The 19225-nt window shown below is 45.8% G+C and overlaps 1 protein-coding gene across 3 annotated transcripts in view; it reads left to right on the top strand.

The window, feature by feature from the left end:
* NCAPG2 (non-SMC condensin II complex subunit G2) overlaps positions 1 to 19225 on the top strand; it is a 347950-nt gene that overhangs the window by 60472 nt on the left and 268253 nt on the right. For all 3 annotated transcript variants that reach the window (XM_078663271.1, XM_078663272.1, XM_078663273.1), the window contains exons 3-5: positions 8 to 196; positions 10789 to 10903; positions 13478 to 13635. In XM_078663271.1, the coding sequence (XP_078519397.1) occupies positions 8 to 196; positions 10789 to 10903; positions 13478 to 13635 (462 nt within the window). The remainder of the gene's footprint in view (positions 1 to 7; positions 197 to 10788; positions 10904 to 13477; positions 13636 to 19225) is intronic.

The following is a 19225-nucleotide window of genomic DNA, read 5'->3' as shown; positions in this document are numbered from 1 at the left end:
CTTACAGAAAGATTCCTCTGACCCCTTCGATCTGAATGAGCTGCTGCAGGAGTTGCCAAGGAAACAGAAGGAAGAGTTATGGGAGAGAATGAGGAACTTAGTAAGGGCTGTTTTGTTGGAGAATCCGGTGGAAGGATGGCAGCCCATTGACGATGACAGTGATGATGATATGGAGCTGGAGAGGAGTTCTGATATGGTAATGCTGACCCTCCTTTTCTACTGCAAACACGTCCCAAGCTGTCATTTGGATTGAGAACACTTTTACTTTCTTTGAGCATGAAAAGCCTAAACGTTTGAGTGTTTCCACAATGTTCTTTTCCGATAAAGCTCTAGAAACTCTTAGACTCAATCATGGTGAAATATTTTTCCCACAGGTAACTTGGGTCTGAAGTTCTAATCCTGTCTCTCACATTGTTCTGCACCTACTCTGGGTGCTAGTACAGTGTGCTGGATAATTCCAGGTTACTGTTGCACATGTTTAACTGCCAGTTAGCGAGAGTAGGCGGGCCTTAGGGCACTCTGCTCGCTCCCTGCCCTCTTCCTTCTTGCACCTTGCCTACCCCGAATCAAGTGCCTCCTCCTGTTTCTCATTTTCCTTTGATCAACAATGCTCTTCCTTTCACCATGTCTCCTCCCTTACTGTGTAACTAACTTCATGTCTCAGCCACGCCTTGCATTCTAGCACTATAGTTCTGAAAGTGATCGCCATCACTAAGCATCCAAAGAAGACAAACTTTGTATGTCTAATTATCAAAAAGCTTCTGCTTGGCATTTGGTCTGGCAAAAGTTTTTGATTGGCATTTGGTCTGGAAATCTATGTGGGCATTGCAATTAAGTGACAGATCTTTTTAGGTCTCGCTACGAATGCAGCGCATGCGCTGCTTCGCTAGCGAGACTATTGCTGCCGCTTTGGTGCTGGAAGTGAGACAGGAGGTGGCACGCGCAGACAGGAGATGTGCACTCCGTACGCGTGCACATCTCCTGTCCCTGGAGGCTGACAGCGCGCGCATTGCGCGCTTTCAGTTTCCCTCCCCCGTTGGCTCCATGACTATACTTTCTGTTAAAGTGTGCGGGAGGTATCTCGAATATGGTATGCCGGCAAACTTCTGCTTGAGCTAATATTCAGAGCAGGCTTTCTGTTCGTGGGACGTCTTCATCAGCTCTTCCATCCTTAATTATTAATTCTTTCCTTTGAATTCAGAGCGGTTTAAGACACGCTCTGTTTTCGCCTCTCCTTTGACCAATAGCCGCATAAAATGCATTAACACACTTTCCTGTCTGGAAAATCTGCTCCTTTTGTTTCAGTCCAGTCCGCATAAACGTGAGGATAAAATAGTTCCACGATTACAAAATTAGTTGTAAGGGAAGAAAGCTTTGAACTTAAATCTTCCTCTGGCTGCTCTGTAATCCTTCCTCGAGGTCCGTTTTACACCCGAGGCAGCTGTCATGTCTCCTGTAAGCCGGCCTTTACCATTTTTCTTTACTTTTTTGCATGTATTGCTCTAAAACCAACTACGCTTTTTGTGAGTAAATGTTTAGTTGTGACTGCTGCACACTCCTTTGCCGCGCTTCTCCTCGAAGCTGAGCACACTGCCTTGCATGCCATCTGGATGGGAGTCTTTGAGTCTAAATATTTACGCCTCTGTGTAGCGATCAAATCTACTGAGATAATTAACAAATCTACCGCGTGCCAACATCTAGTCTTTCCTTGGAGCGGAAGAAGGGACGCAGTTTCTTCCCAACGGCATTGATTACTCTGTGGCTTTCGAGATAAGTGCCTGGTTCTTGGCGCTGTGACGTGAAGTTCACCACTACATGGCTTTTAAATGGAAACTCTGGTTGTGGCATGTGGTGGTAGTTTACAGAGAAAAGTTCCTCTGCATACAGGACACAGAGTTCGGTGTGCTCAGAATGGGGTTAATGTAAGTTGTGCAAACATAAGGGTTGGTGAGCGCGGCTTTAAATGCGTTTAGAAATAAGTCATGAAACCACATGAAGGAGGTAGCTGAAGAGCTATAAGTAGTTCACAAGAGACCCTTGCAAATAGGTACACGGCCGGGAGGAAGTGGCCTGCAGAGATGCAGGCCCAGGGATGAGGGATTCATTGCATAGTATACAGGAACATATCGCCCACATGAGGTGAGAAGTAGGCTCTCTGCCGAGCCCAGAATAGCACGCGTAGCACATAGGATGGGCACCAGGAAGCTTCATCTGCTTTAAAATTTCTTAATATGTCTGATTCACGATCTCTGGTGACTGCGGTATATTTGCACATATTAGGCGGTTGCTGGAATGTTTTTTTTTGGGGGGTGGGGGCACCGTGCAGCAATCTCCAACCAATTTTCAGAAGTATTATCCAACTTGTTATGTTTATTCAGCTCAAGATCACTACCTAGAATTACCTTGCTTTAAGAAATCCCACTGTGGAGGCTGAGCTTGATCAGTTATCAGTTATTTGAGTAAATCAGCAACCAAATCTTGGTACGTGATTCCTCGCTCATTGAAATCTGTGGAGTTTAAGCCACCTCCCGAACACCCGCTTATGAAAGCATGCATGGTCCTATTTTAGTGATCTGTTGGGGGTGTTCTGTGAGACTCTGGAGTAGGAAGTCCAGTAGAGTAGCAGTTGTGCTTTATAACCCTATTAACATAATGTGTTTAAGACCTCAGTCAGCAGAACGCTTTCGTAAAGCCACTGGAGAGAAGTTGGCCTAACTGCTAGGGCGGCCGACCTCGAATTTGGGGAAGTGAGCTCGAGACTCGGCCATGACGCAAAACATCCTGTGATTCTGGGCAAATCACTTAATCTGGGTGGGTACTGCATTTCTGTAATCTGAAAGGGAGGGCAGCAGCACTTCTACTCATTTGTGCAATGCACTTAATAGCAGAGTTACTGTAGGAAGGTGGATACCTGACTATGGTTACCCCAGATTTTTTGCCTTGTGTTTAGCTGCTTTTCGACTTAGTTGGCCTAGGATCCTGCTAATCAGGGCAGGCCAACTATCTGCTCTCTCTGTAACATGGACTCCATGTACCCTAGGTATATAACTAATTGGATATTGAGTCCCCTTATCAGCCCCTGTAAAGTGTACTGTAGGTACCCAGGGCATAGGTGCACCCAAAGCCTACCAGGGGCTGCAGCATATCTTTTGCCACCCCTGGCTGGCCATCCAAACTGACACAACTGGCTGATCGCTCAGCTGGGGCAAGGTCGGGTAATCACCCCTTGCTTAGGTATAGTATTCCTATATCTAACCTTATAATCTAGACACATATGCACCTATAAGTCACTCCTATGGCAGGCCTTAACAATCCTGGAGGCAGAGTGCTTGGTTTTATGTGAGATGGTGCGCTAGCATGAGCTGAGCCTGTCTGCAGCTTTCGGAACCATGTCCTTATAGCTGTTCTAGGATATTGCCATAGCATATACTCTTAAGTGCATTATAATCCTCGCGGTTATTGCTAACTTTGGTGTGGCTTTATCAAAACATGTTGTGTAAGGTGTCATACGCTTTGAAATACTACCCCCTTGCCAGTTCTGGCGACGGGGGTAGCATTCCACCCTTCTAGAGGGAGAAGACATGTTACTTCCATTAATCCCGGTTAAAGTTAACCAGAGCCTCAGCATCACAAAATGGATGCTGCTGCCATAGACACAAGTCTGACCTCCTGCTGCTGGGAGCCCTTCCAGCGAGGGAGGCTTGGACAATAGGTTTTCTGTCACAGGGAGGTGCTAGCACCACCCCAGACAGGAGATAGTGGATTGGGGCAGGGAGAGCTGAATGAAACGAGACACTGCCTGGGGCACGCAAGGTGTCCCATGCATAGTCCAGTTCAAACCGGTGCTGGGGCACTCCAGCCCCAGCTCTGGCGCGAAACTGGACCAAGGGAAAGGGGTGTAACCACCCCCTTCCTGGGTCCCACCCATAGGAGGGACCTAGCAGGTAATCCAGCCCTTGATTTGGAATAAAGGTAGGAGCTGTGTCTCAAGACTTTAGATAATCCTGACTGAAACTCTGATACGAAACTCTGGACCCTTCGACATCCTACTCGACGTAGAAGACTGAAGAATCTCCCTTGTGGTCAAGGAGTGACCACCCTGTGCAAGCAGGCACCATCAAGCGCTCATAGGTTTGCTTTGTTGTTGCTCCCGCCGGAGCTCGAATGACGGAGACCAACAAGAACCGGACTTCCAGACATCCAACAGCCCGAGCCACAGCAAAGCTGAGACCCGTGGAGGCGTCGTGAGACGTGGGACCGGCCATCTTGGAAAGCCAGCGAAGTGCTTTCTGTGCAGCTCCTGAGGCACCCTAGAAGCTGTGCATTGGGGATTGAGAAGCCCCAGCTCCGAGCATCCTTTGCACCAAAGATCACCTCTCCACACTCACTGAGTGCTGCGTGGGGCCCTTTTGCATTTTCCTACTCGACGCGTCTGTCCGGTCACTTGCCCGTTGGCTAGTGGCCTCTGTGACGACGAACCTTCGAATTTTCAACGCTGGCCTGGTTGCTCCAGACTGGCCCTTGCTCCCCTGAAAAGGAGCAGCCCATCAGACCTTGCTGGTCTGATCCAGAAGCCATCTTCGATTCCTGCGTGTGCTGCATTTGCCAAGGCCTGTTGACTCCGATTCGAGATCCGCCGACAGCGAGAGCATTCGTGGGACAGTCCGTGTCCAGCACCTGGTCTTCGTCGACACCTTCTGGTCCACGTGGCAGGGGAGACGAGCTTCTCGACATCACCTGATTGCAACCCGACATCGCCTGGTTCCTTCCTGGTCACTGGCTAGTGACACAGACTCTGTGCTGGTGCTTTCAGGTACCCTACATCTTCGATCCACCCTTGGATCCAACCGGACTCTTCTCTCCTGGTTGCCTGCAGCATCTTTTCTCCAAAGCTCCATAGAACTCCACGACGAAACCCGACACACTTTGACACCTATGCACCCGCTTCCTGTGAGTGAGGTAACGCGAGTACTGCGGTGCTCCTGTAGAGATTTACATCCCTAGTGTCCTAGTTTTAAGTGGTTAAGTTCTAGTCCAGTCGGAAGACTTCCAAATGTGCAACTTTCTAACTTTACGCACCCATTGACTTCTATTGGTGCACATGTGTGCATTTAGACACTGCACCCGCATCCTGTGGCCTCCTATGTCCTAACTGCTGTTAGTCCAGTGTAGCCCTCAGGGCCCTAGGCCTTACCATTGTTCGTGACGTGGTTCTTATACTACTATTTTAGTATATGGTTTTAAGGGCCACCAGTGCCTATCCATATTTGTTCAACTTTTGTATGTTATATTAAGTTCCTTGTTATACGCTTGTGCTCCTGTGCTCATAAAGAGTCAAGGGGATTTATTTAGAAATAAATACACATATATTTTGAATATATAACCTGTGTGGTGTCCTTTCATTTGGTATTAAAAGGTTTGCATATGGTAAAACAGCTGGCTTCACATGCCCTCTTGAGTTTAGCCTAAGACTGCTTTTGTCCATGCTACCCCTAGGATAGCTGGTCTATAAGGTTGACTTTACAACCATCACCACGAGGGTTGTTTGGACTGGTACAAGGTGGTCACTAGAATAGTGAACATCATATACCAGGCCAACTTCTCACAGTTATTGCAAGCGGATTCTCTGGGATGTTGAGTTCCTGCATTTCTATGTTTCCATTCCAAGAATTGAGCAACAGAACCTCCACTTTCGAAGCGTATTGTCCTTGGCCAACTACTTTCGCTCTTTGTGCCTTTGTTTCATAGAAAATAATTTTACAACAACAAGGGGCCCCAATTCAGTCAGCAGGGACCGCGGGGAACATACTTTTGATCAAACAACATTGGTCCCATGCATACAAGAGAGTTAAGGATAAATAAAATATAGACAGAGTCAATCTATATTTAGAGAGACATGTCCAGCCGGACAGTGGTCTTTCCGAGTTTTTACTCAAAATTCATGTAGTTAAATCATACAAAGTAACTTCCACAGATCAGCCAGTGTGGAGCACAAGCCTGTGCCCAGCACTTACAGAACGGGTACACAGGGTGGATATAGAAAGCAAAGAAGGGCTTTATAAGGCAAAGCGAGTTTCTCTGACATAAATGCAGTTGTACAGAGTATCACAACAGAGCACCTTAAAACACATAGTAATCACGTTTGATTTAGTGCTTAAAAGGTCGACGGCGTTTCGGACCCCTAGTAAGTCACAGGGTCCATCATCAGGACAATTACAATGAAAAGCCTTAAAATTGATTTAGCCTCTAAATGCCTAAAGGGGGAAAAAAGGAAATTTATCCATTTAATTACAAAGACTATGAATACAAAAGATAAGTGACTTGTGGTGGCCAGTGTATGGCGCGACACTGGTTAAGTGCAAGAAAAAAAAGTGATCTAGTAGGTAGTAGAAGGAGCAGCCTGGTGAAGATTGCACTACTGCAGTTAAGTTTGGGCTCTCCAACCCAAGGGTGTGGGAAGTTCCATACACTTACCAAGGGAACTGAACGTGGAGGTGACCACAGCGCAAGATGCGAGAGTGCTAGAAAAGGCGGACTTCGTGGTCGAGTCCGTCGTGAACATAAGCATACTACCGCAATGAAAACAGGGTCGGGTGCCCGGGAACGGTTGGCGGCAGGCACGGCAGGGTGAGTTAAGAAGGGGAAACATTCGCGTGAGGTGGCAATGCGCTAAGAACAGTCCGAGTGAGTATGGAGGGTGATGCTTACCGAAGAGCCTCAGAGGATAGAGGCCGAGTGAGTCTGAAGGGTGATGGTTACCGAAGTGCCTCGGAGGATGGAAGCCGGATATTTAGCGACCGCCCTAGAGGACAGGGGAAGGAGGAAAATTAAATAAGTGGTCGGGCCAGCGTGTTGAAGGCCCGGGGGTAATTACAGAATCGAGGAGTAGAATCTTACCAGAATCGGACGGCGAAAGCCGCGATACTCAGTGGTATCCGTCGGCAGCCAGGGGACCTGGGGGGTAAGAATGTCACTGGCAACTCACTTCACCACTTTGTTCGTCGATCTTAGTCCTACTTTTATTCTTATGCCCTCACTCACCTATTCCAATATGGCGGCTCAATGAGCCCATCCTCTATTTTTACGCCCCTTCCTTCCCTTGGACCAATCCAATGTAATTTATAATGCTTGCCTCGCCACTCCCCTGTGAGCACGCCAGGAAGCTAGATCCTCTCCCGACTGACCCGGTAAGTCTACTCCTGTCTCCGCCGGCGAATACTTTAGTTTCCCCGGTAATTATCCTAGGCCTGAATCTCTATTCTTACCCCCCAGGTCCCCTGGCTGCCGACGGATACCACTGAGTATCGCGGCTTCCGCCGTCCGATTCTGGTAAGATTCTACTCCTCGATTCTGTTATTACCCCCGGGCCTTCAACACGCTGGCCCGACCACTTATTTAATTTTCTTCCTTCCCCTGTCCTCTAGGGCGGTCGCTAAATATCCGGCTTCCATCCTCCGAGGCACTTCGGTAACCATCACCCTTCAGACTCACTCGGCCTCTATCCTCTGAGGCTCTTCGGTAAGCATCACCCTCCATACTCACTCGGACTGTTCTTAGCGCATTGCCACCTCACGCAAATGTTTCCCCTTCTTAACTCGCCGTGCCTGCCGCCAACCGTTCCCGGGCACCCGACCCTGTTTTCATTGCGGTAGTATGCTTATGTTCACGACGGACTCGGCCACGAAGTCCGCCTTTTCTAGCACTCTCGCATCTTGCTCTGTGGTCACCTCCACGTTCAGTTCCCTTGGTAAGTGTATGGAACTTCCCACACCCTTGCGTTGGAGAGCCCAAACTTAACTGCAGTAGCGCAATCTTCACCAGGCTGCTCCTTCTACTACCTACTAGATCACTTACTTTTCTTGCACTTAACCAGTGTCGCGCCATACACTGGCCACCACAAGTCACTTATCTTTTGTATTCATAGTCTTTGTAATTAAATGGATAAATTTCCTTTTTCCCCCCTTTAGGCATTTAGAGGCTAAATCAATTTTAAGGCTTTTCATTGTAATTGTCCTGATGATGGACCCTGTGACTTACTAGGGGTCCGAAACGCCGTCGACCTTTTAAGCACTAAATCAAACGTGATTACTATGTGTTTTAAGGTGCTCTGTTGTGATACTCTGTACAACTGCATTTATGTCAGAGAAACTCGCTTTGCCTTATAAAGCCCTTCTTTGCTTTCTATGTCCACCCTGTGTACCCGTTCTGTAAGTGCTGGGCATAGGCTTGTGTTCCACACTGGCTGATCTGTGGAAGGTACTTTGTATGATTTAACTACATGAATTTTGAGTAAAAACTCGGAAAGACCACTGTCCGGCTGGACATGTCTCTCTAAATATAGATTGACTCTGTCTATATTTTATTTATCCTTAACTCTCTTGTATGCATGGGACCAATGTTGTTTGATAAAAAGTTTGTTTCATAGAGGCATCTGGGAGTCCTTCAAAGCAGTTGATAAATCAGTCAGACACTAACTTTGTCCTGTGGCATGAACAGTCAGTCCCATGCCTCACTCCAGAAAGGTTCTGGGACGCGCATTTCTTACTATGTGACATTGAGGGTAGGTGACTCGCTGACATGCACTACATTTCCATGCACCTCAAGGTGTTGCATGAGAGCAGCACACACAACGTACTGACAGGGACAGTCTTGCTCTTTGAAACTGCTACACCGTCCAGGGAGGTGTAATCAGAAGCAATTCTCTCAGAAACTACTTGAAGACAGCCCCTATCAAATATGACATTAGCTTTGGGGTATGCATACTTTAGGGATGTCCTTCATTCAGCACACAAGCAGAATTGTTTTTGCACTCCAGACATTGAATAATCATAATAAAGTGAGCAGTGGTGAGCTGATCTAGTGGTATACTGTTATGACCCTTCATACAATCTAGAAAAGGTGCACCTACTTGCTCATAATTTGCTGTAAAAAAACAAACAAAGAAAACTCCCGGCACCTCCGGGGTTAGGTTATAGAAAACTAGTGCAAGGAAATCAGGTGATAAATTCTGTCTCGCAGAACCACAAGGCATAACAGCCATCAAAAGGGCAAACAAAGGCAGGATGCTGGTTAGTGAGATCACTGGGAGACTTTATCAATGCAATAAACTAACAAGCATTTGCAATGCAATAGGTCTCACATTTACAGAAGTTTGATCTATTGGTATTGTAAATGACAATTGCATTTATTTTAATGTTTTGGTTTTTAAAACGTAAATAAAAGGCATTGTAATTACCAATGCCAATAGCTTAAACTAGCGTAAATGCGAGACCTATTGCATTGCAAATGCTTGTTTATGTATGCACGCTGGCAGAGATGTTTCGGTTTATGGGATTTATAAAGCGCATGGCTGCCCAGGGGCTTCCCAACGCTGCGGAAAGGAAGCTGAATGTGGTGAAGAGCACTAAGGGAACAGCCAGGTCTTAAGTTTTTTACCATCCATAGGTATAGACATGAAATAAAACTACTCTTCCTTTGCCATGTTATTGTTCTAGTATTCAAATAGCCTTCCTTTAAGAGCTGGCTTGTTTTGGTGGATAGCCCACAACACCCGTAGATGAAATTTGCACTTTCTAGTTGGTATTTCAAATTGGAGTTAAAACCTGCAAACCAAATAATCATTCTACACAGTTACTAAAAACACCCATAACAAAAAAACGACATGAAATACAAAAAAGAATGGTGGTAAACCTCCACTCTTCTCAAATGAATACGTGCCACTGTTTTACTCAATTGTTTAAAACTGTACTCTATTTTCTTTCAATCGATGGCCCAGGTAAATAAAGTGCAAGTGATTGCACGCCCCCAGAGCCCACTGAGAAGCAATCTGTTACTCTGACAGCAATTGGACATTCCCACTATGTGTTACTGGAACGTGTGAAATTCAAATCAGCAGGTTCTTGATGCCCTGCTTGTTCCATCCTACACTGACTTGACCAAAAGTCTTCGTTGTCCACAAACCTAAAGCTCATAAAAGCCTTGATGGTACGTATGCCAGACAGTGAGGTGTGCTCTAGCCAGTATACATTAAATGTGCGCGACAGATCTTTGTATTAAAGGTAATCATGGTTGTAGGCTTGAGACCAATCCGATGGAAACACAGTTACATTATAGGAATCTGAACCATGCAAAACTGATGATCACTTCATAAATCTAAAACATATGCTCACATCACACATATATGGTGTGCTTGCTCCTTTCATTTTACTTCAAGATGTTTGGCGAGCAATAGAACTTTCTCATTCCCAACAAGGAAAATTCCTTAAGGGCAAACTTGGTTGGGCAAGTGCAATATCTGTTGTGCAAAAGTCTACTGAATTTGTGCTCAAACTGTCTCAAATGTATCTTCAGTTTTTTGTATTTACATGGTTTTGCCTAGCCTTTTGACTAACTAATAGCCAGAAAGTAGCAACTAAAACGAGTTTGGAATCGCCTAGTAAAATTCAGTTCAAGTGGCTTGTTCTGGAACAGGGAGTCTTTGCTTGTTAGTAGATGGCTGATTTGAAAGGGGCTACAACTGTACTGCAGTGGCTGATTTCACTATGTACTTGCGACAAACCCTTTTTTTCTGTTGGCTAACATTTGATTTAGATTGCAAATAAATGTGATAATGGCTGTAATGTTTACGCAAAAACTGATGCTTAACAAGCCAGTTTGGAAGATTATTCAAAAAGTGTCTACATAGAGTGAGGGTACACTATTTAATTGAAATTAGGAATACAGTGTTGAATTAAACACTTCAATTGCATTTTGTGTTTTTCAACCTCTGTATTTCTTTGTAACTTCTAGAAACAAACCATGGCCGTTTTTCATGGAGTGGCGACTGTGGTTACTTATTCGGTTGCAGTGGTTGATGAAGATGCGAGCTATGAAGCACTAATGGAATGTGCTCTCATAATACATGGTAAGATGTATTTGGTTGTCCTCCATGGTGACTCCTAGTCTCGAATTGTCTTATGTCCCCAACCTTTCCAAAATATTAAACTGCTCGAAGAGGGTGGAAGTGAAGAAGGAGCAAAGGGATAAGTAAAGAAGAAATTAACCAACCTCAGGAGGAGAGGGAGTGGAAGTAGGAGGAATAAGTAGAGAAAAGACTGCACAGTGACTAAATTGCCTCCTTTTTGATCTTTGTTCAAATTGTGACTTACCAAGGTAAAATGTTGTGTTCTGGACACAAACATGGAATTTGTGTTAAAAAAATCCCAAAGATTAGCAGTGGTAATTTCCCTCACACTGATTCATTAGTGGATATTTATACTCACAGATTGGATTATCAATGCTATTAAGCATAGGTACTGGAAAATAAGCACTCCTCAGGTAGCTGAGACAAATATGCTGAGTAACCACAAAGTTGAAGGTTTTAAGGATTTAAGCGTTCAAAAGATAGTTTTGTGTAGATTCACCACCTTGTTTACTCATGACAACTTAGCCAAAAAAGCTGTAGCAAGCACAATTCAGAGAAGGAAAGTATAGGGTAGGATGCAACTCCATATTAAATGGGAGGTGTAGAGTAAGGATTACCAAGATAAGAAATGTTGTGTTCTGGACACAAACATGGAATTTGTGTTAAAAAAATCCCAAAGATTAGCAGTGGTAATTTCCCTCACACTGATTCATTAGTGGATATTTATACTCACAGATTGGATTATCAATGCTATTAAGCATAGGTACTGGAAAATAAGCACTCCTCAGGTAGCTGAGACAAATATGCTGAGTAACCACAAAGTTGAAGGTTTTAAGGATTTAAGCGTTCAAAAGATAGTTTTGTGTAGATTCACCACCTTGTTTACTCATGACAACTTAGCCAAAAAAGCTGTAGCAAGCACAATTCAGAGAAGGAAAGTATAGGGTAGGATGCAACTCCATATTAAATGGGAGGTGTAGAGTAAGGATTACCAAGATAAGAAATATTCCCCTCAGAGAAAAGAAAATGGAAGAGAAACACATGTTTTTGCGCATATCTACCACATGAACGCCAGTAGATTGTCTCTATACAGACAGTCCATTGACGCGATGCCCATTTTTCATAATTTTCCATGGATAATCCCCTCAGATTTAGCACCTGCAAAATGGTCTGTGATTTGCACTTTTACGCAGTCTTTGTTAATGAGACTCTTTATTTCCTCTCTAAAAGCTATTTTCTTTAAAATTCAGGAGAACCCCTAACGGCTGGGCATCAGAATTAAGCAGTTGCTGAAAGAGAAAAATAATACTGAGCCCATTTTAACATATTATCTGTCACTATTAAATATATCGACGCAACTAGTACTTAATCTGTGCAACTGTTTGCTGGTGCCAAGCTCCGACATTTATTTCTAAACACTGTCACTATTTTATGATAGTCCACCACATGGTGGTGCTGAATATCTATCTATCTTGTTTTTTTAATCTCCTTTTTTGGGTGTTTATATTTTATAAGTACAATAACAAGTAGCTGTCAACAAGTACCATCTCGAAAAATGTTTCAGACAAAAAACATGAATTGCACAAGCATATCTGTAATGGAGTAATTTAAATAAGACGATAAAACAACATTCAAAAGTGGATACCAACACAAGGGATTCAAACACTGCATGGTTATTTCCTATAAATCATTTAAAAAGTGATGGAGTCAGATGAGTCCTCATTCCCGGGTGGTGAGGGCTGCTGGGAACACATCTAGTCTAAAACATCAGCAAGAAGCTCTCCCCAGACCTCAAGGTCGTCTCTCAATTTATCATCATGTCTACACTTTTTCAGCCTGGCTTCCTGTTATTAGGCAGAGCTCACTTTGTGTGCTTTCACAAAAATAATAAAACTATAGGTCCAGGCCATCTTTACTGCTTGAGGTGACCTGAAATAGCCCAGACTGTCACAGTTGTATTTGTGATAGTTAGTATTTGGTAGTACCAACCACATTGACCTCCTTTGCTATACCCTGGCCCGTTTTTACAAATTAAGCACTGCATCTTTCTTTCATGCATTCATTTCTCCTCCCTATCACTGAGGGTAGAGTCCACAACTGGGACACCCTTGTGGACACCACAACAGAGCCCATGCACATCTTTAGCTCCATACAGCTCTTGTCCTATGGTTTGCTGATACCTTCTCTCACCGTCCTTTATTTTGAAAGATTGCAGTTTTTATTATCCAACATAGAAGCCCAGAACTCATATCATATGTTGTCACCATGCATTCCCCTTAATAAGGAGAGTGACACCCTGGGATGATAGAGAGTTTCATTTTCCACTCATCTAAGCCCAGGTGGACTCAACAATATTAAGTATATACTCTTGGAAAGGAGATTTCTATGTGTTATGCATTATTTACCTTTTACATATGTTTGCAGTCTGACTTTTACCACAGTGAACCTCGTCGCCATAGGATGTGGACGACTGCCTGTGCTCTCGTTGGAAATGCAATGACTTTCAATAAAACATGTTGGATTATAAAACAAATTGTATTGCATCAATAACTATGTTAAAGTTTTTTTTTAAAGGTATTTTACAGGTTTTACCAAAATCCGAAGGCGCCCTTGAGCAGGCGATCCAGCATCTGTGTGAGGTCTGGTGGGAGAAAGGACTGACTGGGAAGGAAGAAATGGGGAAAACAGCTTTTGTCATGTTGTTAAAGAAAAGCCTTTCAGAAAAAAGCACGGTATGTTGTGGCTAAGTGGATCACTTGTGTTTACTATGTGTTTATATTGGTTATGTTATATGAATTGAGCTGCAGGTGGAATTGTATAGAGCTAGTTGAAGAATTTGGTGGTGTCCAAGTGCATCAATCGAGTTTAGTTGAAGGGTAAAGAATCGTGAAAGCTTCAGGCCTGCTCTACAACTTGAAGTTGTACTGCAGCTTAAAAGTCTGTCTCGTTAAAGAAAGGCGATTGATCAGAAATGTTCAGAGGAATTTGATTAATTTTTATCAAGTGCAAGTCTAGATATGTCAATTAGCATCATGTGGAATTGTGCATGCATTCAACGTTTCAAGCAAACGCACGTTTTGTAGACCGCGTTTTGGCCAAAGGCAACATTTGGAGACCTATGCGGGGAACTTCTGTGTTCCCGGTTGCAAAGTGAAAAATATTTATATTTGTTTTAGATCTGCACTCTCCAAAGTGCCATCTTACAATGCCAGAAAACATGCTGTTATAGGAATAACTGGTTAAAAATATGATCTTTGCTTCCCCAAGTTTATCGAGTTAAAGGTGTGAAATTGGCTTCTGTTTTGTGAACCGCAAGCTTATTTTCGATTTTTCTTTTCTATAGGATTAGACTCATATCTTCAGTAGTTGCCCTTTAACACCACTTGGACACTCCTGTTTGCTTTATTAGATTGCTAGGAATACACCTATATCCCGCGTAATTTACACATCTCTCTCTGTTTTGTGAAGTGGCATGCTTTAGTTATTTTTGTCCTATTTAGCAGCATGCAGGCACTTGATGTCTTAATCCACTTTACTTTCAAAAGCCACACAGATAACCATAGGTTCTGGTGAATTTTTCCTCCTGCTCATTAGCCCCCTTTCACCATTCTAACTCCAAACCCACATAAGCTTTTATAATGTTAACCCTTTAATATGCCTGTAATTCAGACACCGATTGCCTGCAGGTGATTTGCATTTGCATTCATGTCTCACATTAGGCCAGGTCTGGTGATTTAGTGGTCTAATGCATCCTTTGTGTGGGCCTGTGTTCGACCTACTGGTCACAGGTTCAAATCCCGCAAGGTCCACTCAGCCTTTCATTTTTCGGATGTCAATAAAATGAGTACCATAGAGTTGGGTAACAACAACCATTTGTTATTCAGCGCCAAGACACCCTTGGGTGAAAATGTGCTTGCAAGTACTGCGATCTGATCACACTAGTGCAAAAAAAGTTTAATTGGCTTTGCTTTCATCAAAGCTATTTATTCACTTGCTTGTAACCAACTAGCTAAGTACTGAGATTGTTCAAGCAGTTGGATACTTTCAGGTTTATAGTGCTGTACAAATGTCTGTGGTGTAGGCATGGCTTCGAGGTCAGATGTTCTTTTGTCTGACTCATAATGTGGTGCACAAACATTCTCCCGTATACCTGTCCCAGAAACAAATGATCTGCCCCCTTAGTAGCTAAGATATCCATATGTTGAGGAAGCAGAAATTCCTCAGTACTTTTTTAGAGGTTTTGCTCCACACCTCTTCAACCATCTTCCGCCATACAGCGTCATCACCCTTTGGTTACTCCTCCAAGAAGGAACTCCAGCTATTCTTATTCTAAAAGTTCCTTGACTGATTTCCTTCCCCTTGCCACATTGTACTTACTTGCCCATCAAACAACTGTTGTTGATTAGACAAACTGAATAGCTGGCTGCCGTAGCTGCTAACAACATGAACCAGCATTTACAATGCAATGGTCTCGGCATTATTAAAGGTAGAGCTATTGGCATTGCTCCTGATTTTTTTTTTTATAAATCATAAATAAATGGCATTGTCATTTACAATGCCAATAGCGTAATTGCTCGCAAATGCAGGACCTATTGCATTTACACCCACACAGAGCCACACACACAGTCACCCACACACACATACAGAGCCACCCACACACCCAGAGCCCAACACACATACACCCAGAGCCCAACACACATACACCCAGAGCCCAACACACATACACCCAGAGCCCAACACGCATACACCCAGAGCCCAACACGCATACACCCAGAGCCCAACACGCATACACCCAGAGCCCAACATGCATACACCCAGAGCCCAACACGCATACACCCAGAGCCCAACACGCATACACCCAGAGCCCAACACGCATACACCCAGAGCCCAACACGCATACACCCAGAGCCCAACACGCATACACCCAGAGCCCAACACGCATACACCCAGAGCCCAACACGCATACACCCAGAGCCCAACACGCATACACCCAGAGCCCAACACGCATACACCCAGAGCCCAACACGCATACACCCAGAGCCCAACACGCATACACCCAGAGCCCAACACGCATACACCCAGAGCCCAACACGCATACACCCAGAGCCCAACACGCATACACCCAGAGCCCAACACGCATACACCCAGAGCCCAACACGCATACACCCAGAGCCCAACACACATACACCCAGAGCCCAACACACATACACCCAGAGCCCAACACACATACACCCAGAGCCCAACACACATACACCCAGAGCCCAACACACATACACCCAGAGCCCAACACACATACACCCAGAGCCCAACACACATACACCCAGAGCCCAACACACATACACCCAGAGCCCAACACACATACACACAGAGCCCAACACACATACACACAGAGCCCAACACACACCCAGAGCCCAACACACACACAGAGCCCAACACACATACACACAGAGCCCAAAACACACATACACACAGAGCCCAAAACACACACACACAGAGCCCAAAACACACACATACACAGAGCCCAAAACACACACACACAGAGCCCAAAACACATACACACAGAGCCCAAAACACATACACACAGAGCCCAAAACACATACACACAGAGCCCAACACACACACACAGAGCCCAACACACACACACACAGAGCCCAACACACACACACACAGAGCCCAACACACACACACACAGAGCCCAACACACACACACACAGAGCCCAACACACACACACAGAGCCCAACACACACACACAGAGCCCAACACACACACACAGAGCCCAACACACACACACAGAGCCCAACACACACACACACACACAGAGCCCAACACACACACAGAGCCCAACACACACACACAGAGCCCAACACACACACACACACAGAGCCCAACACACACACACACACAGAGCCCAACACACACACACACACAGAGCCCAACACACACACACAGAGCCCAACACGCATACACCCAGAGCCCAACACGCATACACCCAGAGCCCAACACGCATACACCCAGAGCCCAACACGCATACACCCAGAGCCCAACACACACACACACAGAGCCCAACACACACACACACACAGAGCCCAACACACACACACACACAGAGCCCAACACACACACACCCAGAGCCCAACACGCATACACCCAGAGCCCAACACGCATACACCCAGAGCCCAACACGCATACACCCAGAGCCCAACACGCATACACCCAGAGCCCAACACGCATACACCCAGAGCCCAACACGCATACACCCAGAGCCCAACACGCATACACCCAGAGCCCAACACGCATACACCCAGAGCCCAACACGCATACACCCAGAGCCCAACACGCATACACCCAGAGCCCAACACGCATACACCCAGAGCCCAACACGCATACACCCAGAGCCCAACACGCATACACCCAGAGCCCAACACGCATACACCCAGAGCCCAACACGCATACACCCAGAGCCCAACACGCATACACCCAGAGCCCAACACACATACACCCAGAGCCCAACACACATACACCCAGAGCCCAACACACATACACCCAGAGCCCAACACACATACACCCAGAGCCCAACACACATACACCCAGAGCCCAACACACATACACCCAGAGCCCAACACACATACACCCAGAGCCCAACACACATACACCCAGAGCCCAACACACATACACACAGAGCCCAACACACATACACACAGAGCCCAACACACACCCAGAGCCCAACACACACACAGAGCCCAACACACATACACACAGAGCCCAAAACACACATACACACAGAGCCCAAAACACACACACACAGAGCCCAAAACACACACATACACAGAGCCCAAAACACACACACACAGAGCCCAAAACACATACACACAGAGCCCAAAACACATACACACAGAGCCCAAAACACATACACACAGAGCCCAAAACACATACACACAGAGCCCAACACACACACACAGAGCCCAACACACACACACACAGAGCCCAACACACACACACACAGAGCCCAACACACACACACACAGAGCCCAACACACACACACACAGAGCCCAACACACACACACAGAGCCCAACACACACACACAGAGCCCAACACACACACACAGAGCCCAACACACACACACAGAGCCCAACACACACACACAGAGCCCAACACACACACACACACACAGAGCCCAACACACACACAGAGCCCAACACACACACACAGAGCCCAACACACACACACACACACAGAGCCCAACACACACACACACACAGAGCCCAACACACACACACACACAGAGCCCAACACACACACACACAGAGCCCAACACACACACACACAGAGCCCAACACACACACACACAGAGCCCAACACACACACACAGAGCCCAACACACACACACACACCCCAACACACACACACAGAGCCCAACACACACACACAGAGCCCAACACACACACACAGAGCCCAACACACACACACAGAGCCCAACACACACACACAGAGCCCAACACACACACAGAGCCCAACACACACAGCCACACACAGAGGCGAGAAAAACGGCGCAATCAGGGGGGCAGAGGCAAGAAAAACGGCGCAATGAGGGGGCAGAAGCAAGAAAAGCAAGCACAATCGGGGGCAGAGGCAGGAAAAAGCGAGCACAAACAGGGGGCAGAGGCAGGAAAAAGGGAGCACAGACAGGTGGCAGAGGCAGGAAAAAGCGAGCACAGACGGGGCAGAGGCAAGAAAAGCGAGCACAAACAGGGGGCAAAGGCAGGAAAAAGCGAGCACAAACAGGGGGCAGAGGCAGGAAAAAGCGAGCACAGACAGGGGGCAGGACAGCAAACACGAATACCGAGGGGGGGCAGGACAGCAAACAGGAAGGACTGCCTGACAGGCTGATTGCTGTCTTTGAAAGGCCGGTAGAGCCAGGGCACAGCCTAACTCGGGTCAGGCGGAGTCTGGTATGACTGACTCTACCCCAGACCTACCACCCTTCCAGGTGCATCATCCATGGTTGGTAAGTTTAAATGCCTCCCCTGACCAATAGGAACCGTCTGACTACTTCTCTTTCTGTGATGCAAGCAATGTGCTGAGATAATATGAGGCAACATACAACTTAAAGCTGGAAGAAGAAAGGTCGAAAGCGATTTTGAATTAGATGCTTTACCTGTTAAAGAAAAATTGTTTTAATGGTCTATTGGGCAGGTAGGTATTGTGTGCAAGGGAGGAAGACCAAAAGAAGTCTATCTTTGTGTTAGAGCAAGCACACAGAAAGACGTCAGATCTATCTGAGTGGTTTTTACCCTGCCTCTTCCCCACAGAGACGTAGCT

Source organism: Lissotriton helveticus, chromosome 10 (assembly GCF_964261635.1).
Source record: "Lissotriton helveticus chromosome 10, aLisHel1.1, whole genome shotgun sequence".
NCBI classification, from domain to species: domain Eukaryota; kingdom Metazoa; phylum Chordata; class Amphibia; order Caudata; family Salamandridae; genus Lissotriton; species Lissotriton helveticus.
This window is presented reverse-complemented; position numbering and strand designations above follow the sequence as displayed.